The sequence below is a fragment of the Trachinotus anak genome, unplaced genomic scaffold, assembly GCF_046630095.1.
Source record: "Trachinotus anak isolate AG129_WGS33_773 ecotype Australia unplaced genomic scaffold, CSIRO_AGI_Tana_v1 ptg000014l, whole genome shotgun sequence".
Classification (NCBI taxonomy): Eukaryota; Metazoa; Chordata; class Actinopteri; order Carangiformes; family Carangidae; genus Trachinotus; species Trachinotus anak.
Window position 1 is genome coordinate 8,868,268 of NW_027273865.1, and position 22,790 is coordinate 8,891,057.

The window sequence follows — 22,790 nt, forward strand, 5'->3', positions numbered from 1 at the left end:
AATGAGGGTTAACATGTGTAGGAGGAATTCTGACTAGTTTCATCACACCATGTTGTTTCATTGCACAGATACAGTATCGAGGCACCTGCAGACAGAGCTGCTTTGCAATCTTTATGTCCTGGTTCTTGAATAACTAGGCTCACCATCATCATAATGGTGGTATTCTCACTTGCACCATTTGAAAGCAGACCAGTGTTGAACAGTATTATTCTGACACACACTACCTGAATATAAAACAACTCCATCAAGGACAGCAGACTTAGAAATGGAGTTGCTCCCTAAGTGCAGCAGTGTGGCTGGCCACTGCTCCTAAAATGTTTGCATGGGTCAGATTCAAAGACAAAATTACCCACAGGCATTAGTAAAGTACTAATGAAGATACACAAAGATACACCGTGCATGCACCATGCACTGTTATACTGCTGGAGCAAAACCAGTGCACATTTTCCTCTATAACATACAGAAGTCCCCTCTACTCCTGCAGCAGGGCCACGCCCCCATACAGTACATGGAGCTCATACAGTTTTGGGAACTGGTGGTGAAACCTCACATAATCAAGTGCTCCCACTCCTTTCTCACGTAACAAACTAAGCTTGTTAGAGTTAGCACTTTCCCTGAGCCCATGACTATCAACACTGCTGCTGTCAGTCTCTCCCCCATCCTTGTGAGTTTTTACACTAATCTCTGTGAAAAAAACTACACCCCAAAAATCCATGCCATTAAAGCCTTGGGTTATATACATGCCTGATTTACTGCATGGGAGTGTGATGATCATTTGACTGTGAGAACCGAACATTAAGGGGGAATTTCACTGATGTTACACAGAAATCTCTTTTTTTAATTCATGGTGAATACCACTCATCGTTTTATATATATATATATATATATATATATATATATATATACAACAAACTATAATGTTCACACTTTTTTGTGTAGTAGGCCATGGGGACAGTAAAAACTCAACTACATTAAGGTTAGACAGTACAACAATTTAAGATCATACTGCCAACATCTGAAGGTTCCCCTCAGGAAAAACACTTATTTGTTTTTGGAGATGTTTACCTTTATTCCATGAGCATACACTGTGTATATATCATATGTAAGCTAATAGACACAGTAGAAAACTAGTATCATCTCTCCCCTACTGGCAGATGATACACTGTCCCATGCTGCAGCTTGAACAGATACAAGGAGTCTGTTGTTCCCCTGCCAATAAAAGTGATTAACTCAGAATGATAGTCTGAGTCTCCTCTGCAAATACACACACTGCCTCACCTCCCTTTCCCTTCTTTCCTTTCCTTAGTTCCTGTAATTTATTTATGGTTTGGTACAGAAATTGGACAGGATTTTTTACAAGTTGTGTATCATTAATTGCAATGCATGTATTATGTTTTGTAATTCTGGTTGCACTGTTGGTTATTAGGGTTTTCTTTGACTGTTTCTTGTCCTTGCTGCTGTGACGTCCATGACAAATTTCCCTGCAAGGGCAATAAAGTTTATTTGATTTAATCTAATCTTCTCTTGAAATAAGCAGCTGGAGAAGAAAAAGTATTCAGAAATATTTTAATTGGCATCAGTAGACTGACACTATGACTGCGTGCTATTTATTTTACTATTGAACTAGCTATAAAACCAATGTTGCGTTACAGATGGTAAAGAGCCAGTAGCATTTTGACTTTCAACATCGTCCTTGGCCTGTGTTTAACAGCAACCTGCCCATTTACCAGTATTGCTACACAGGTTTAACACCTTCTATTTTCTCCGCTCTGCCTTTTTATTAAAGAGAACCCTTCTCAAGTTCAGTGCTGTATTTTATTCTGTCGGGCTAAATCGCACAGCTACAATCACATTATCCTTGCAGAGCGGCGCTGAAGTACACATGTACATGAAAATAATTAATTCACCAGCCTTGCCAACTTTCATTATCATGATTTTCTTATTTCAGATTGACAAGCAAAGAGATGACTCCTGCTGAGGTACACCTTTTGAATGCATAATGTACAAAATCAGTGCAACATTTATTGGACAACATCAATGAAAGTCCCAATGGGCAAAACACAATTTTTTACCATAGCATCTGTGTCTGCATCTACAGTATATTTTACTGTGAACTTACAAACCATGTACACATCTGACTTGGAAAACTGGCAATTTTTCTGTCCCTTTGTGTGTGTGTGTGTGTGTGTGTGTGTGTGTGAGACTGGAAGTGGAATTGTCAGTAGTCTCATATTAATGAGAAAACATTAAAATGAGTGATGAATGAATCTGTTGCACTCTCAACTTGACCCCTACGCTGGCTGACATTATGTAAATGCTTACTTGGTGTTTATTACTAATAGATTCTATTTGGCAAAAAATAATACCTCTAGGCTATTAACACGACTCACTTAATGACCTGTAAGCATGAATAAAAAAGGAGGGAAATTATTATTATTGACATAGTTTTCAAAATAAGCCTACGTGGAAATACTTGTGGATGCTTTATTTACATTTCAGCTTGGTGTGAAAGCAACTGTGTGCTAGTGCTGTCACTAATGTCACAAAATGTCAAAAATGGTTTTTGGTTTGTTTAAAATGAATGGAACCAGAGTCTACTGGAGATATTTAGCAGGTGTAATGTTTACCATGTTCTCCTTCTTAATTTAGCATGTTAGCATATTAACATTTGCTAATTAGCACCAGGTACAAAGTACATCTGAGACAGATGGGAATGCCGTTACTATTGCAGGTATGATGGGACCAAAGTAATTAAGACTCATCCTCTGAGGACAAGAATTTCAGGCAATCCATCCAGTAGTTGTTGAGATATTTTAAATCGTGGACCAACCAGCAGACAGATAACCATCCATATAAAATCTAAAAATACTACAGCAGAAAAATGAACATTGTATTGTACTCAGTACATGATTCCCCAGGCTTCATTTTACCCTAATGAGATCACTGTAGCTGGGGAGAAGCTTCCGTATCTCAAGTCTCGTAATTGTTTTGCTAAAGTGATCTTTGCAGTCGTTGGTGATGCCCTGAAGGGATGGGAAACAGATTGGCAACAAGTGAGAAAACTGAGTGATGATAAGAGTCTCAGCAGAGCCAGCTGTGACAGAGATGTGAGATGGCACTGACTGCCGCAGTTCTTCTCACTCTCGCTTCGTTTTGGAGGCCCTGCTGGTCACAGTGAATCCTCAGAGGAAAACACACTCATATTCAAACAGCCCCAACTGAAAATTCAAAACCCTCCAACGGCTCTTCAACCAGGGCTCTCCACAGCTCACATATGCTTTTATTCAAATAAAGCTTTATGAATATTCATCTGACCATGTGACCCCCAAATCTACACTTAAAAAAGACACTGAAATATGATGTGAACCTGGTCTTTCTGTTCAGATAATTTGTAATCTAGTGAACAGCTACAAAGGGAGTGTCACTTCCTTGCTGCCGCTCCCAACTTTGCCTACTGCAGTTTTAAAGGGTTGGTTCAACCAAATTACAATGTTGTCCAGCTGTCATTGAAAACCAGGACACTGGAGAAAGATTTTGATGTTGAATTTTTTTTGATTGTAGTAGAAGTACACAAATACAATTCCATTCACCTCCATTGTATTGGGATAGAGGCGTGAATCTTAGAGGCAGATATCTAAAACCGGCAGCATGACTAGACACCAAAAAATACGTGTTTTTTTGAAAGGCCAAAAATATACATTTCTGAAAACTGAAACAGTTCACAGAGCAATGTTGCAGCATAAATGACTTGAATTAGGTAATGTAGGCAGCTGTGATGTTTTTTGAAGCACATGATGCAAAATCCCTTCAGTGACTTAAATGATCATCAAAGCTATATTCATAGCTGCGCAGATGATGTTTTAAGTCAGGTTCAGACGTCACTCTGTAGACTATCGTGCTATAGTGCAGAATATCTCTGCAGGAGGGTTTACAGTTCAAAGTCACACATGGTGGTTGTCTTTTTTGTTTTTTTAAAGCACAATTCCATATATTTATGCCAAGAAAATGAAATATAAATAATTCAGTATTTACCCTTCGGAGTTTTCAAGAGGCTAACAGCAGACCTTCATCTGGGGTATAAAATCTACAGAAAATATAATACAGCAGTTCACTGAGGAAAGAATTTTGTCTGGTCCATTTTCTTCTGAGGGGGTAGAGTGCACAACCTCAGTATTTCTAAAATCCTGGAAACATCTCAGATGCTCAGGATTTAGAAGATATGTTGAAGTAAATACAGCAATGCACTCATCCTCCTCCCTCACCGCATTGGACTAACATTACAGAATAAAATTCAACACCAGACAAAAGTCTAACCTGACTGGGACGCTCTTGCTGACACGCCAGAAATAATGGTGGTGCAAGCATGTTGTGTGGACCTACTGTGAATTATGCAGAGGTTTTCCCTGAGTGCAAAGCACTGTCTTACCACCACTCATCACTCCATGTGTGGGTGAGTCCTGATTGGAATTTAACTTGTTTCCTGCAAATAGGTTACAATTCATAGGTGTGTTATGAGATGTCTACTTGACTTATTGCACTGCTTCAAATGCCTGAGGCTAATAGGCTTTTCACGAACTCGAGCTGGCCTACTGTGCTAGCGGGACGGTATAAATTTAGCACCACAAATACTGACAAAATCTGTGAGCAGAGCAACAGCCTCTGCATTACATTGTGCATTTCACTGACAGTAATGAGTTTTCCCATATTAACATTTCAGGTATTCATTAGTCCACTGTAATTAATTTTAGGCCTTTCATAATCCGAAGGTTTTATAAATCTTTTGTAGCAATTATGAGGCAGCAGTTTCTACCTTTTTTTTTTTTTGAGAAAGAAGCATTACAACTGCAAATTATGTTTTCAATCGGGCAAACAGCCAGAAGAAAGGCTTCTTTCTACATCAGACGCTCAAGGTCTTTGAAAGACCTTTAACAATGGTCAGCAAATCATTGAGACTGCCTATTAATTATCTGAGACAGTTAATTTTATGAGGAAAAAAAGGGAAATGAAAAATTGGTACTGATGTTGATAAAAGCAATTTCCACCTCATACCTAAGGATATCAGCTAATGTTTTACAAGTATGTCCATGAAATTATGTCAAAGTTGTTTTTTTTTTGCTCCTGAGACTCTGAGGTCAGAGCGAGCATTGAGAAACAGATAGTTCTGGCCAAAAATATAACGAGGGTGTTTAGCTAAATTCAAAGTAAAGGTAAGACATTTATCTGCCTGAGCACCAGTTGGACCCTTTTGAAAAAACTATGTGTTGGGATTAATTAAAAACCTTTATGCTTTAGAGAGCTTTAATGCCGCCTTTTAGCCGCACCAAACACTCTGCATAAGCACTGTATTTTCACCATTTTAGTCTAAGCCCCAATTAACCTTAGACAACTGCATAATTTATACATTACTGGCTTAAACTAAATCCCATAATAGGCCTCCAGTGAAATAGAAAAGCAAAACATTCTCAAATATTCATACTTTTATGTCAAAATAGAGCACATTGTACAGCATTGGTGATACTTCTTGACAGATACAGTATCTCCCAGAGAAGAAGATTTGCTCCTCTGTAAGGTTTAGATTACTATGATATAAATATACACAAATTATATTCGTATTTCCAAAATAACAATAACCTCAACATGCAACTCAGTCATGAAAAGACACACATATTAAGTCACGGACACACACTTGCATGGTCCTTCTTACAGCTCAACATTAATAATACAAAAACATTTACAACCGTGAAGAACAATATTTCAACTCCTTGTCTCCATAATACACACACTCTCTTTGTCTCACACAGACACTGTACACACACACACACACACACACACACACACACACACACACACACACACACACACACACACACACATATTCATACAGGCTAGTCATGTGCTTAAAATTATTATAACTCCGTCTTAGCGCTCTTATTAAGTCCACCTGAGGGTTTTTCCCTCAAGTCGTCCTTAAGCCATTTGTTGAAAACCGCAATGGGGTCGATGTTCCAGTGTTTATGGAAAGAGATGGGCACCTGGTGAGCTAAGAACTCTCTGGCATAGTCCTCCGGGCGCGCCTGGAAGGTAAGATTAAGTACAGTAATTTATATTTGGAAGCAGCCACAAGAGACTGCATACTAATGCTGCAGAGAGCAAGAGTGAAGGCATGAAAGTGCAAGTTTGTGTTCAAACACATACGGCATACTGAAAACTGAGCATCCCCTGCACTCATGTGTTTATTTTTGTGGCTGATTCTTTGACACAGTGACCTATAATTTGGTTTAAGTGAATATAATGTTTTGTCAACTCATCAGAAAATCGGTGCTTTATGAAAGGCCCTGCACTCATTGTGCACTCACACAGCTGATTTCACCTATGTCTGCTAATCCACTCTTTTCTCACAAGTGTGCAGGGGTGTACAGGCTACATTTGATTGACACCTTGCCCACTCCTCTGTGGTTCTGGGGGCTAATTAGACTGAGACATTTGGACACGTCACAGTAATAAAAACACAGGTGCAAGAAATAAAATTAAAGATTCAGTTTCAAGATGCTGTTATTGTACGTGCAGTCTGTCATGCTGGAATTACCATAATTACCTGTTTCTGATCTGTAAATGCTGTTCACATCAGCATCAAGAACAGGAAATTCTGACTGTTCTGAAATATACAATGTATTCAACTGAACGATTTGATCAGGTTAATAAATATGGATGCCCATAAACATATTTAATGGATATACTGCTATATTGTTAATGCGCAGTATTTTTTTTTTTACCACCACGCAACCAACTCCGCAAGCACATTGAGATGTTCGATGATCCCTTGACGTGAACATGATGCTGTCATCACGCCATGTCAGCAGAACAGGGAAACCTCACATTATTCCAACATTAGCCCCACTGCTTGCCTTCGATTCCATAATATCAGACAGGTAACATATTTGTAAATATTTTTTACAAGCAAAACCAGATATAAATAAATAATATAAAACTACTGCAATTTTAAATGAGATAAATTTACTGTATTAGTGTTGATTTGATTTAAATGCCAGTTTTGCTGTCATTCTTCCCTCTGTAGGCAGGATTTTCAAACTCAGAATTACAAGTTCAGAGAACTACTGGTATTTACAGAGTCTAAGATATGACTTAAACACTAGTTTAGTTTAATCAGCCAGAAAATCTGAAAACACCTGTGTGGGCGTGCAGGTTGTCAGCTAAGAATAAGACAGAGGGGGTTCGGGTTCTGTCTCTTGATAATGAGTCTGTAAAAACCTGTGAAGAAATATGACTTTTTTTTGGGCATTTTTTAATTGTTAACAGGCATCATGTATCTCTCTGCAAATTTTCCCCAATGACTGAACAGGGGCTGGGGAAATTTCAAATGATGCTTGTTTACCAAGCCAAAGCATTTCATTCTCAGCCCCAGGTACAAACACACACACAGAGAGAAAGAGACACACAAAGAATGTGTTGCAGGAGTGTGAATACAACCTGATGGAAGAGTGGACTGTGTGTGACAGGAAGTCCGAGAGCATTGAAGCACATTCCCAGCACCATGTCATCTGGCGCATCATTGCTGTAGCACTTGCAGCCGCTGTCAAGAAGTTGGACCACAGCCTCTCTGCTGAACACCATACTGCAGCAAGGCAGGCGTAAAAATACACACATAACACGGCCAACTTTGATGCACTATAAATGATCAGTTTAAAAGCATGTGTTGAAAATCAGAATACGCATGTCTTTCAGTCATCATCCTGAGAGTCATCATGCTTATTTTATTCATCTTGTGAGAGGATAGGGAGTCAAACTTCAAATCGAACTGAGAGGGAGATGTGTTTTTTTTCTGTGAATCGGCTCTGCACAACAATGATGTGACAACTCTTTGAAAAGAGAAGCAATTACACACAAAAAAAACAAATCTTAGGCTGCCAGAAAAATCGCTCATTGCCACTCAAAATTGTTTTTAGGAGATATCACTTTAGGGAAAACTGGCAGTTGCAGTGTTGTAAAGTGACACAGCAACTGAAGTGTCCCTAAATAGAGGTTCTCACACAGCTCACTCACAGCTCGAGATTTATCTACAGAGCAGCTGACAGGTGACATATAACTTTGCTCCTTGTCCACTTTCACTTGCATGAAATAAGAGGGATTTAAAATATGGATGTTATGGAATTGCAATCTTTTTTCTGCTGTATGTTTTCATGCAGTTTCTATCTGCGTCTTGTCTTATCACTGTTTACTGCATTTTTCAGATTTTACATTTAGTATATTTACTGTAATACAGTCTGCAAACCGAGATTTCCGGATTCCAAGGGAGCAACTCACTTTTTACCTTTACTGAAAAGGTTTATCTGTAAATTACAGATTACAGGTTTTTCATCACACATTTTACAGTCGCTCTGCAGCGTCTGTATCTTTCATCATTATTCCCCGAGCATCTGAGCCGTGAAACTCACCCTCCACCTCCCGTGATGTAGCTGTAGCCGCCTTGGCTCAAGCCGTAGCCGTACCTCTCCCCGAGACACACAGGCTCAGAGGGGTCGTAACAGCTCAGCAAGACTCGCAGTCTGGGGAGGCTGCAGAAAGCGCAGGTCAAGCTCATCATACACTCATCACAAATACATGCATAGGCCTGCACATGTATGAAAATGTCCATTTAGAAGATGAAATAACTGCTCTCCCTCCGGCACTGTTGCACATCCACAAGGCTCCACATGAAGGGGCAACCTGACAAATATAAAGTGTAGCCAGCTGGACCTTAATTTATGTTCTGAGCCTTTCAGATGTTTGACAGGATGGTAATATCTCTGGAACGCATTTTCCCCAAATGACTTCATTCTGAGTGTTTCTCTCTTTCACTGTACAAAGTTTTTTCTTTAATGTCTATGAGACAGAATCTGTTATGAATATATGTCAATCAAATGATGAGAAAAATGAAAGCATGGCATTTTAACATTAAAACACTGTGTCCCAGATGAGAAAGGGGGACAAAGACCATGTTTAATAACCATTTCCAGATCGTGAAAATGTACCTGATGAGCGTGTCATCGTCCACAACAAGGAGCCACCTGGTGTTTGGGACAGTGCTGCTCAGAAATCTTTGAAGGATCGCAAATGTTTTCCCACAGTGGCCTGTAAATTGAGACATACTGTCAATAGACTGTCCGGTACGACTTAATCACATATTGACCATGTGCTGTATTCTGCTTTACAAAGATAAATGACCCTGTTACTGGAAAAAAAAAAAACTAAATTTGGTATACACGCATATACACATGAATGCATACGCGGGACAACAGTTCTGACACAAAAAGAAAAAAATTACAGTCATAAATGATTCTAACACTAAAGGATGTGAAAGGTGGCAGGCTAGCCAGCAGTTACAGGAAGCGGCTAAAGAACCAGCATCATTTTACTGAGGCGAGGACGTTACTGTACAGCCTCAGCTTTGAGGCAGTAACTTAAGTTGCCACAACTCCATTCAGTTCAACGTTTAAGGGGTTCTTGCTTTAAATGACTTTGCCACCTTTGTAAGATTTGAGAAGTACAGCATTAAAGAAAATCCTTTTTGGCTTTTTAAGCCTCAAGATGTGTCCTCTAGAGCGTTGTGAGCAAAAAGAAAGCTGTTGTCTACAATCTGACATCTCAAAGACATAATAAGGTATACTTGGCATGATGGGCCAGGAAAATCAAACTTTTACTCTGGCATGTTTGACATGACCGCCAGATGGAACAAAACGTTCTGCCAACTCCTGAAAACAAAAAGAGTGATGTGGAAGTACACAACAAATACAAGCAACCCAAAGAAACATACCCATCAGAATATCTGCACACCATCATGGCTGAGAGCTGAGACATGGAAATCCCTGGTGGCAAGCATAACAAAGAATACTGAGGCCCCACTGTTTTATTTATAAGGAACCCAAGGTGTGTTTTCTCCTTGTATCTGAATATAGAATAAGAAAGGACACCTTGAACTGCTGACAGGAATAAAATCCAAAAAATGCACTTTTAGAGGTAGGTCTCCAGAAAAACCTGGTAAACTTATTTCTGGTTGAAGGAGGTTAGTGAGTGGCATCCAGGAGCCCGGAAGGTGCAGCAGCTTCCCTGGTTATGTGTCATGCAGTACCTATCATAAATGTATCAGTATAAAAGAGAGAACTACTGCTGCTTCCTTCACTTGAGCATAACGCTGCCATAGTGCCACTATGACACACTTGACCATGAATAGTTTATTTACTTGATAAAGTTCCTATGCTGTGCTCCCATTTCAAGCTCTTGCATCAATCTTCCCCCCACCCGCTCAGAGTGTATAAAATTTTAAACCTCAGACTGTTGAGTGCATTTTTCCATTTTCAAAATATGTATACTGTAAGTTTTATTTAATTTATTTAATTTTATTTTTTTTTATCAGACATATTTCTTTGTGACTACAGAATGTGGCATTTTAAACCTGACAGCTTTAAATCGGGTCAACAGACAACCAGGATTAGATAAAAATCTGAACTTTCACTTCAAAATTTACATAAACACTGTATTTTAATAGTTAGATAAATTAGTGATGTTGTTTTTGGCTCTAAAAGCAAGAGAAAAATCTAAGGAATCAGTGGAGTCAACCGAAGGTGAAGAAGACAAAAAACTGTGGTGACTGCAGTTTCCTGACATATTGATGCTTGTTGACTGTTGATGAACTCCAAGGCTGCTCTCGGGAATCATTAGCATAAACCTCCAGGCCTTGGGAAAAGAGTAAAAAGACTTCAACAATAGAACTGGAAATAAATTATATATGTCCCGACTTTAACTCAATTTTCAGTCTGATAACTGATAGAAAATCATGTAATATTTAGCATAGAGGGACAGACAAAGTGCTTATTTTTCATTTGACCTCAATCATACATCATTTCATTTCATGCTTATCTGATTAATGTAGTGCCCAGTGGCTTTAACTCCTCACTGACTCCCCTGCACATTTATTTTAAAAGATACAGCAGAATACTCATTTTATTTTCTGTTCTCACAGTGTTCAAGGCCCATCGCTTTAAAAAACGTCCTTCTCTCAGACTCAAACCACTGTAAAATCCAATCTACTGTACCTACTCTGGGATGTAAATGGTATAATGAGTTCTGTTTGATTGACATTGTGCATAGTTATTAAACTGACAGTAGCTCCAGTATTTGACTGCTTTCCAAACTAGAGAAAATCCTCCTGCCTTGATGATGGACTGTGGACAGCTGCCAAAGTTTCAACACTTGACTGTTGTCTCCCAGAAGTAAAAAAAACAAACAAAAAAAACACTGGCATGCAGTGGAAAGCAAAATTAAAGTGAAGGAGATACTCTCTCCTAGAATAAGAAAGACTTAGCCAACGCTGGCTTCAAAAAATGCTGGTTGAGGGGAGCAGAGGTGTGGCTTTGTCTGGAGTAAGACGTCAAACTTAGAGGGAAGTCATACCAGCTCTCCCCTGTTAGGTAACATGTTCAGTTATGCAGATCAGCAGCCAGACAACTTCCATTTCAATATTTATGTCATGGCGTGACCAGCTGCAAACCGCAAACTGTGAATGTGAGCACACATCATGTCTTGCCCTGATCCCAGTACACTTTCTATAGATGGAGAACATCATGACAAACTTAATTAACGCTGCTCTGCTTACCGGTAATGACTGAATATATGACTATTCAACATATCTTTAGGTCGGAACAGGTCCTCCACACTAAGCAGCCCTTACTGCACGCTGGCAATGCTATTAAATACTTCTTCCCTACCCACTGAAGCTGCAACAATTAGCTGATTAATCCATTGATTTTTTTGAGGAAAAATGTAAAACATTCACTGGTTCCACCTGCTCAAATGTCAGGATGTGATGTTTGTCCTTTCCATGTATGATAGTGAACTTAAACTTTTGGGTTTTGGACTGATGGTTGAGTAAAACAAGTGATTTGATACATCTCCTTAGGTTGTAGAAAACTTCCAGGCATTTCTTAAAACTACATTCTGATATTTTTATAGGCTAAATGATTAATTGAAAAAATAATAAGAGGACTTATCACTAGTTTAACTAGTTTTTAGTTGCAGTCTATTTCCAACCAAATCAAATATAATCTGGTTGAACAGTTCTTCAATGATCCTTATAAAGATTATAATGTGTCTTTTTGTTTTGACACTGTCACAGTTGCATGTGTAGTGATGATGTACTTGCAGTGCAGGTGAACTGGGCATTAGAAACACCTTTCAGTATAATTCAGTCTATAATGCCATCAGTAAATCAATATGATGAAGCTCTGGTAGTGCATTGCTGCCCATTCCAAGGTCTATTCCAGCTCAAGGAGACTGGGCCTTTCCTGTCAGGGGCCCTAGACTTTAGAGCAACTTGCCAGAGGAGATCAGATTTGCAGAGTCAGCTCCGGTTTTATCTAAATTCTCTCTCAAGCCTTTATTGTGTGATGCTTATTTAATTTCGTTTATATTTTACTTTGATTTGTTTGTGTGTTTTATATTGACTGGTGTGAAGCACTGTGTTACTTGTAATGAACAGTGCTATATAAATCGAGTCTTATTATAAAATAATTGTATTCTAAATATATAATAGCAGGAAGAGTTCAGGTCCTTATTTAAACAAATGGGCTCTAATAGGTGTAAATTCAACACAGCATGTCCCTGTGCAGTATTTTTCAGTTAACCCTGAGCAGCCATTCACTGTATGTACAATCAAGCAGTGACATGTTTCACAGTTTCCCTGGGATTTTAAAGTTCATAAAATCAATGAGGTTTTAAAGAAGGTTAAAGCAGTGATGCATTATAAGCTGCAGAGTGACACTACAGTGGCCCAGGGGACTGTACTGTCACCTTCCTTTATACTCTTCACACATAAGACCTCCAACTTTACACTAGCTACACCAGCTCAAGTGATGCATCAGTGAGAGCAGAATATATTGGTTGTTGTACTGATGAAAACTGCACATATATCTGCATTGTTACTGTTGGCATATTTAACAATACAAAAGGAAAATAAGAAGCAGCAGGCTAGATGAGAAACAGATGTATCGCATCGCTTTTCACAGACCACCAATATCTTGGCACAGCGTGAAACTCGCTGCTGATTACTGCTGCTAAGAAATCATCCTGTATGTGGCATCAAGGTTTGTTTACTGTTGCTAGTGATGCAAAAGTTTTGAAATCAGTTTCAAATTGGATTAATTTAGCTGGGGTGAGACTCGTCTTCAGAAATCGGACCAAACTTTCTGTTTCCATGCAAATATTTCCTTTTCACATCAGATCAAGAAAAAAAAATCTCATGTGATAACTCCAGTAAGGACACAGTTCACCTGAAACCTGAGAGCACTTACAGTTGGTGCAAGTATGACTATCTGCGGTGCAGTGTCAGGAAGGCATAGGAGCAGGTAATGGTTTTGTTAGAGAGCAAGACGCTGCTGCGACCTGTCATTATCCTCAACGAGGAGATGAGGCAACCCTCCAGTAGAGAGGTTGCATATCAACAATGAACTGGATGGATAACACAGTAACTTTACACAAAGTTGACTTTATTTCTTGACGAGGCTCAGCCCTGCACACAGAGTAGTTCACATGTTTCAGCACGTAGCTGTTGGCAGTTTGCATCCTTCGCTGCCTCCATGCAAATAGGCTGGAAAACACGTCCTTGTTTAAGAGCTGAGTTGCCTGGAGACAGTAACTGAAGGGAAACTGGAGACTAAACCACACTCTTTTGAACAACAACAACCCTCACCCTTCCCACAGTGGTGGGCTGAAAGTGGCCTCAACCGATGCATCATCCCATTAAGGTGCAACATGAGAGGTCGTAGGTGCCGTTTTGTGCCGACAGCCATCAGACTGTAAAATAATTCGCGCCCAAATGGCCCCTGCCTCAGGCGACCAGGAGGGCGCTGAAGCAGAGAGAGCTTGAGCTTCACAAACGACCCTGGATTGCTTTGAGCATTCCTATGCTCTATGTACATGTTCTTGTACCTGTTTCTGATTATCATACATTATGTATTCCCATAAATGCTATATGAAGTGGCACATGGTGTGTTTTCTGTGCCGACGTTACATCTGGCCTTGCTCTGTCCTGATTCCATCATTGCACTGTTTACTGATGCAGTAAGCAGATTTCTGATGAGGAATCTGATTTTTTTTTAAATCAAACTTTGATGAAATGATGAATTATCCAGTTGAATTCTAAATTGGAGAGGCGTCTGTTGAAATTATAAATGAAATGGCCACAATGCCTTGTCAGAGAATCTCACCAGCAATCACTGCAAAAATGGATCTTCCAGACACGTACACTCCCAAGTGACAGGAGCTGCACTCAAAATCTTGCCTGAGGAAAAAACCTGACTTATGGAAAGATTTCTGTGATAAATAGGTGACTATGCATATTGGAATAATAATAATAATAATAATAATAATAATATGAACCACTTCTGGGCCCAGTAAATTACATCCATCCATCTATTTCTTATCTGGTTCAGAGTGTCATTGGAAATAGTCCTGCATCGGTTTACCCAACAAAATCATCCTCCAGCTTCTCCCTGAGGAGAAGCTGGAAGATGATGTTGTTGAGTTAAAGCTTTTCCTAAGGGACCACCAACCCTCAGACAAGCTGGGGGATGTGTTTTCTGTCTGCTCTACCACAGGCTCCCGTATCAGGCAGCCACGTCTGGTGCACCTCCAGAGGTAGCTACCTTTGGGCTTTGTTACCAGGTACAGACTCTTAATGCAGAGGAGCAGTGGTTGATAACCTCTGAACTCTTGATTTGTTCCTGGATTTTTTGTGTAAATGTGAGGCCATCATACTGTATGATACTTGGTCTGTATCCGTTTGCTCCCACACATATGGCAACATGTTTTTTTGTGTCGGCACTATTACATGACATCTTTCAAAAAATATGTCCTCAGACTCTAATTCCAACATATTTGATAATAAATGCACTTATTGGCTTTCTTGAAGAACTATATGAGAATAAAAATATCTGTCTGTTAAACAGGGGGAGCTAGTTAGTCTGGCCTGCCCAAAGGTAACAACATCCACCTACTGAGAGTGACTTGCTGGAGTCTCTGATGACTGATGACAGAAACCATGCAGTGATGACGAGACTTAAGAAAGTCTGCCACAAAACCTCTACCTGAACCAGTGAGCTTTAGAGGTCTCAGTAGGTGGATGTTGTTGCCTTTGGGCAGGCCAGGCTAACTTGTTCCTGCTGTTTCCAGTCTTACTGGCTGCTGGCTGTAATTAATTCAAAAAACACTTATTAGACTGGTATCGATCTTCTCATCTAACTCTCACCAAGAAAGCCTATAAGCATATTTCCAAAATGGCAAACTATTCCTTTAAACAACACATGGCTCCACAATAAGAGATTGTAAATATGGACCTGACAGTAAGTGTGACAAAGTTCAAATAGATAGAGTGTGCTGTGGTTAAAAATAAACTACTGCAAGTGGTGAAATGAACTGAAGCTCTTAGACAAACAAATATCTGCAGCAAACATTTTGGTTATTGAGTGCTGACAATGCAACAGTCTGTGGAAATCAACAGGAGATGGTGGCCAAGCATGTGGTGAGTAAATGTTCAGTTCATAGATTTCAGTCAGAAGAAAGCTCCTTAAATTCAAGAACAAACAGAGGAGACAGACCCATTTATCACTTCGGAATTATTCTGAAAGAAAAAATATAAAACAGACCATGCAATAGTTTTGAAAATCTCAGCATGATTAACTAAAAACTCCAAACATAACTGACTACAAGCTGCTATTTACACAGGGACTGAAGAAGAAATATCCCGTCTGTGTGGAAAACACACTTTCAGGGACTAAAAGCTGAAATTCACGGCTGACTCCCATTCGCTTTAGTTCCAATTCCCCTGCAATGTCAGTTTGAATCACCGGCACCATCCCCCTCACGAGGTGTCAGGTTATAGAAATTTCAACTTTATTTTGCCATTTCATTTTTCATGTACCTCCGTATATGCAGCTGACCCTGCACCATTACAGAGGTCTCACTGAATCTGTTTGGTGCCACTGGGGCCAAAGGAGCTCTTACCTCTTTCAGTATTGGGTACTCCCAAATTAATGGTTGGTATGGAAGGATCAGCGTGGTCACTGTAGTACTCTAAAAATAAGGCATCCTTTTCCCAAGTCTTCTTTATCACTGGAACTAGAGCAAAGGGGAGGAAAGAAAAAAAAAAAATCAATGCAGCCATCACAAACTTTCACAGCAAGCAGACCTCTGGATCTTTGTGGTGTACACACTGAGCCAATGCTTATTTCATATTTATTTAAATCCATGTTTTCTGTGATGTTTGTCTGTTTTGGGGAAAATATTCAATTAAAGACCACTGAATGTATTAAGCAATGCATCATTAGAACAGACAAGAGGGAAAATAGATTAAATTTAAAAAGGACAGTGAGATGAAATGCTGTGCTCCCTTTAATCCTTCCCCTCTGTTGAACGTCAGGATTACTTCAAAACTAGATGGATGCACAGATGCTATAAAACCTGTCTCTATCATCTGGGGGGAAAAAACCTTCTGTGTTCCAGCCTGATTAAGCTGAATCCTTGGCACTTAATGTTTGATTAGTCTTATTGATCGTTATACCAAATTAAAAGAAGAAAACTGTAAGCTCTAAAACAAAGAGCATTTTTCTCTAGTTTCAGCAGTTACATTTCAGAGCTATGAATCCTGGCAAATCTGTCCTCTCAAGAGAACATTTTGTAACTTCCAGTTTTTGTCAGGTTGTGCTCGATGCCCTGAAACGTACTGAGAACTGTGGCCTTTCGACTTTTTGTCCTCTGTTGAAAAAGAGCAGAGAAGCAGCAGAGGTGAGCAGATTACTGTGCCTGTATGTACTTTTTTCCTTCTATTTATACACACTGTCTTTCAGCTCAGCTATTAGTACATACGGCGCTGATCTGCCACTGACCTAATTCCTGGCGTCCTACTCAAATGGCATCAAATTTTCCGATAGATTGGGATCTGACTGACGAGATCTGGAGATGTTGTGATGAATTTCTGGGTTGTCGAGGCGAGAGTGTCTGATGGCTGAGAAATACAGAGCACTCAGAGATGTGCAGCAGCAGCGGCTCCAGGCTGCGTTCAACTCTCATAAATCAACAAAAGTGAATCAGAGAGGCATATTTAACACTGAAAGAATGAACCAAGAACAAAAAGTTGAGTTGGCTGACCATCACTGCCTCTTAAGGTTGTTAGAAGCTGGGAACCGAACTGAGCTCCAAATATAGCACTGCTATTTTATTTGGCCACATTCAGTTATCTAAACCAAATTAAACAAAGAAAAGAAAAGAAAAGCCTTACTGTGGAACAATCAATAGATTTTAAGGACCAGTTTGAAAACAGACACTAAAGCAGACAAGCAACTTACACATCTTTGTGAAAAAGACAGATGTAGCTCCAGAATATATCAAATGGGATTTCACCAACATATCATCATGTAAACATATATATAAAACTTTATATGAAGAACAGGTAAAGCAAACAATACGTGTACATTACCAGATGATCGAAACACAGGGAATGTATTTTACTTTTTAAAAGAAGGTGTAAAACTTGTGTCGAAAGAGAAGAGATGGGTGAATGCACTAAAAAAAAAAACAAAAAAACAGCCATTTGTATAATATGAAAGACTGAAACCACCAAAATCTAAAAATAAATAAATAAATAAATAAGTGATTCAATAAATTAACTAATATGCCATTAAATGCACCACAAATAAAAGAAAAAATAAATACAGGCAATAATTAAGTAATAAGGTGATGCTTCTGCATTTATTAACCTCTGTATTAAACGGTCCCCTATTTATTTAATTTCCCATTTAAATGTCCATTGTACTTATTTATTTATTTATTCTGTATTAGTCTATCCATTTATTATTTCTCCTTTGCATTTCCATCTTATTTATTTCCCCCCCAAACGTATTCATTGCTGTATTTCATTTTTACATTTCTTTATGCATTTCTGCTTCATTATGCAAATGAGTGGGCTGTCATTCAAAGTGTGTCATGGGTTCAACTTTTTCGCCCACTGGTTGATCAACATCAGAATGCATAGATGGACAATACAGGCCTTGCTCCCCAGATCTGTGGCTAGGCTCAGGTCAGGAGATCATTAGACCTGGTAGATGGCTGGACTGTGACTGTGGGCTTAGGCCTACGCCTCTTGTTACAGGCACAGACACCCGTGACATTACTGTTATCAAGGTGTCATCTTATATAGCAGTCACGGACCACAAAGGTGATATAGTGGGTGGGGCCCTTATTTACCTGAGCTCCTAAAGGACTACTGCATTTCAATACTCTGCCACACAACATTATATTATACAACAGTATACACTTAAATCTGCATGCCACAACTTTCACTCAGGTGTGTAATGTAGCAGAGGAACAGCACTCTTCAATTTTATACATGACATATTATTTTTGATCAAATTTTCAGATTATTTTTATTTCATTCAAAGCAAATATATAAATGCCCATTTTCATGCTGATATCTTAGTTTTTGTGCTTGCCATATAATCATTACATATGATGAAGATTAAAGAGCCTTAACAGTTACTGACACAGCAAATTAAATGTGATGCTCTTTCATGTCTTTTGCTTATTGATCTAAGCTAACCTTTGATATATAAAATTAATATTCATTTTCATCCTGTCTACATTTGAAACTGACAATGGCAACCTGGCAGAGGAAATAGTAATTAAGATAATTAGTGCAATTACTTTTGAGCGACACCCTCTGAATGTAATGCACAATTTGTCTGATCCCTTGCATATGAATCTGCAATTTGATCTGTTGGCTGAACCTGCTACGTTTTCATTAGGTGACAAAAGAGGCAGATTTATTGCAGAAAGCTTCATGTCAGGCAGAATTTCACAATTAACACTAACATTAGAAAGTGATTTCTTAACATCTGCAGCATTGTTGCATGATGATTTAGGGCATTAAGGGGGGGCACGCAGTTGAGTACTTCAGAGTATTTCTTTTCAGCCTCAATACTATTAAAACTTTTCAGACATGATAGTGGAATCATTTTGTGAATGAATTTGTCATGATTATGAGGAGCAGCTCTTACACAGTCACACACGTCAAATGTAAAACAAATCCACTATGACACAACAACGGGACATGCCATTTACAGCGATATTGTGGGTCTTTGGCGTATTCTGTGAGCGTGGGAGTGTGACTCACCTCTTTCACTGTGAAACTTCCCACACGTTTTCACAGCAACAAATATATCTTCTTTATTTACAGGCTCCCCCTTTGATGACAATAAGAGACATGAATCGAAGAGATGCTCACATGAACAAATCACATTAATCACATATGATTAAAACAGAATCTATATTATTCACAGCCAAATCGTTCAAATTCTGTTTTTTCAGACTACACTGAGTGTCCAAGTGATCAGTGGGAGTTGTTATCTTCAGAGTGAAATTAGAACAGGATATTTCTGTAATGGTCTGAGGTCATTTGGCCCTCTGGTTGTCTTAAGCTCTCCTTTTAAACGTACAGACACACACTGGCTGATAACACAATGCAGTGGATGTTGAAATTTCAGGATTTATGCTGAATGAGGTGAAAGTGTGTGACATATAAAAGCTCCTGAAAAAAAGAAAAGAATGAGCAACATGTGAGATAAGGAAGGGTGATAAATTGAAGGACAGCGAGAGTATAGAGCATCTCTGTGTGTCCCTGTGTTCTTTGTTATCACATACAATCCAACATGGAAGATGCTGGAGTGTTTTTTTCTTTTTTTTTGTGCAGTCACACAAAAACACTGACTAAATCAACAACAGACAGAATGCATTAAAAATGTATGCTACATTAAAAATGTCATCAGCTGCTGCACAAACTATCACTTCTTAGTTTTACAAACAGATCGTGATGTACAGTAAGAATCTCTTGTGCAATGATCACACCTGAGCAGAACAAACAAAACATGGGCTGGAAATACATGTATAATATACAAATTAGGGCTGCAACTAAAAATTATGTTCAATATTTTTCTTATAAAAATTTATAAAGAAGAAGAAACAAGCTCATTTTCACATCACAGTAACTGGAACTTTAAATACATTTTTTTTGTTTTTAAATAACTTGAAAACTTCCATTTTCAAAACTGTTGTCAATTCATTTTCAACTTGCAGTGGTAGTCAGAACTACACATGTTGACTATACAACAGGCTGCACTGACTTTGATCTACAGAACTGTTACACAGACGGGCAACATCTGCTGAGTGTGGAAGCCCGAGACCCCAAAACCTCAAGAAGGCTCTAAACACGTTCTTATTTCGGCCCTTGTTGTTCACTTCCAGTTACCTCTTCGGACCTCATTGTCTCTTTTTTGTCTGCTTTACTCATTTTTGAAAATGACTCATGCATGATACAAACTGAACAGACCCTTGTCCTGAAATATCCAGCACGCACAGCGGAACAACGGCACAATAAGCGTAGTTACTGCCTAAAATAAATAGGACAGGTTTTGCTGCTGCAGCCACTTTGTTGATTGCTGTCCTTTGCCTCCTTGAATCTGCCTCTAGGGGCACTTGATTCTTTGTTGACACTGCAGCCAAGTATAGCTTTGGCCCCACTTGGCAATTTGTCTTGCAACTGTTTCGAACACGGGCAGATTACGATATGTCCCCTCTTGTTTTGTGTGAATGGAGACTTCTCCCTGAATACTTATTAAACCCGTGACCTTCATGTTTCTCCACTGGCTGCTTATGTCGTCGTTCTGTTTTCTGGTCAAATGAATGCAGTTTTATGACGATAGTGATTTCCACTGAGAGAGAGCTAAAAGCCACATGAATATTAATCTGACAGCTCAGGCTGCAGCACACATGTATCAGACTCTAGACCACATATGCACAAGCAGTATGAGGTTTGAATCACAAATGAAAAGATCAGAAGAAAATTTCTGTCGAAAATAGGAGGTAAGGGGGGGGGGGGGGGTAAAAATTGGGACACTTTCAGTTGCATCCCAATTTCAACTCACCTCACCCACTCTCAAAAAGACTACAGTCACATACACATCCATGCAACACTGTTACCTCTTCCCAACATCACTGCTCATTTTACAGCACCTGGGGCCAACAACTACAGACTATAGGGTGGCTGACCCTGAAACACAACACACCAGTATAATCAAAACATTGATGTGCTGTAATGTGCATGGACAAACCTGACTTAACTTGACTTCATATGACACTGAAAATACTGACCTTACTTACTTTATGACCCAGTCAAGATGTTCTTTGCCTCAACCACACCCACTCATCAGCTCCCACTCACAGATACAACACAGCCTAAAGTTATGACTGTAAATCAGTGCCAATTATTCTCTGCAGGATTATTCTAAGAAATTTCCTGCCTCTTAGACATTTCTCCCTTCTGCATAAAGCTGACTGTAATATATTTTCATTGTATTATTTGGTAGGTTTCCCACGAGAGCAATTATGTAACAGCTGATGAACAATACTCATTTTGTAACGAAGCCTTCATTAAACAACGAGAGTTTCTATGGATTGTTATAACTGTATAATTGTTACTTCTCTTAGTTTCATCTAATTAACCTAGTTTCCATCACTGCGTCTAACTGCACTTTAACCCGGAGAAAAGGTGAGAATGACAATCTAGCTTATTGACATGGTACAGATATCCTTTAGATATTTAAATTTATCACAATATATGTGTGATGATTTATGTTTGTTATGACAAATACAACAATTATTCTTATGTAATCAGGGTCTGATGAGAATGTGTGTAAAATGGCTGACAAAAGAGATAAAGAGGATAAAGAAGACGAGAAACTGAGAGCTGGTTAGTCACCAGCTGTGGATAATAGGAATTTGCATGTGAATTTCGATTTCCTTGGTCCAGATGTGATGAAAGGATGAATCTAACAGAAGAGGATGAGCCAAAGTCAGAGGAATGTATGAGCCGGTAACATTAGTTTTAATGTTAGTATTAGCTGACACCCGTCAGTGCTGGAGATGGATAAACTCCAACATATTTAGATAAATGTGGATAAAAGTCAGAACAAACAGATGTAAAACTGGATCCTGAGACTGCGCAAAAGGATGTTGCTTAGCAACGAAAGAGTATTTCTTTCTTGGCGCACGACTAAATTAAATTTAGCAAAACAAACCCAAGACTTCTGTCTTTTTAGGTTAATGCAAAGTGTTCTACTGAATGGTGTATAAAGGCAATAATGTTCAAAGCTGTACTGCTCTGTGAAATATTGGCACTGCTTTGAAGCGGCCGTAAGGCTGAAGGCCTAACGTTGTAGATCTTCCCAAAATAGCCGTTATCTGACACAGAAGCAGCCTCCATTTTATTTTGTTGCTTAATTTTGTGCCCTTTTCATTTCCTGGGAATTGAGGGCAATCAAACTGTTCTGGAAACAGAGCAGGCACTCACACATGGTGGAGGCTCCCTGCTCAGGGTGGTGGCACAGGGCTGGGCCTGAGGAGAGTCCTCCGCCTCAGTGCACAGCTCAGGGACAGCAGTAAGATTTGGACCCTTCCCATTGTCCCAAATATACAAGGCAACCTGTAATAACACAGAGCGATCTTGTCAAGATGCAATCTTATCAGACATTAATACTTTATTAAAAACTCAGCAGCAAAGATGTGGGGTGCTTTCTGTTTTCTTTTATAATAAATATGACAATTTTGCTCTCACAAAAAGCATTTTTAACTTTTAAGATGAGTGAAAAGGAGACAAAGGGAATGAAAGATAGGAGAGATGGAGAGCTGTGTTA

At 39.1% G+C, this 22,790-nt stretch overlaps 1 protein-coding gene across 1 annotated transcript in view; it reads right to left on the minus strand.

The window, feature by feature from the left end:
* Window positions 1-5,462: 5,462 nt before the first annotated feature.
* b3glcta (beta 3-glucosyltransferase a) overlaps window positions 5,463-22,790 on the minus strand; it is a 61,066-nt gene continuing 43,738 nt past the window's right edge. Inside the window, exons 9-15 of the mRNA XM_071496590.1 lie at window positions 22,448-22,579; window positions 19,217-19,286; window positions 16,054-16,167; window positions 9,030-9,129; window positions 8,454-8,573; window positions 7,489-7,633; window positions 5,463-6,074 (exon numbers count right to left, since the gene is read on the minus strand). Coding sequence (XP_071352691.1) covers window positions 5,907-6,074; window positions 7,489-7,633; window positions 8,454-8,573; window positions 9,030-9,129; window positions 16,054-16,167; window positions 19,217-19,286; window positions 22,448-22,579 — 849 coding nt within the window. The 3' untranslated portion in view covers window positions 5,463-5,906. The remainder of the gene's footprint in view (window positions 6,075-7,488; window positions 7,634-8,453; window positions 8,574-9,029; window positions 9,130-16,053; window positions 16,168-19,216; window positions 19,287-22,447; window positions 22,580-22,790) is intronic.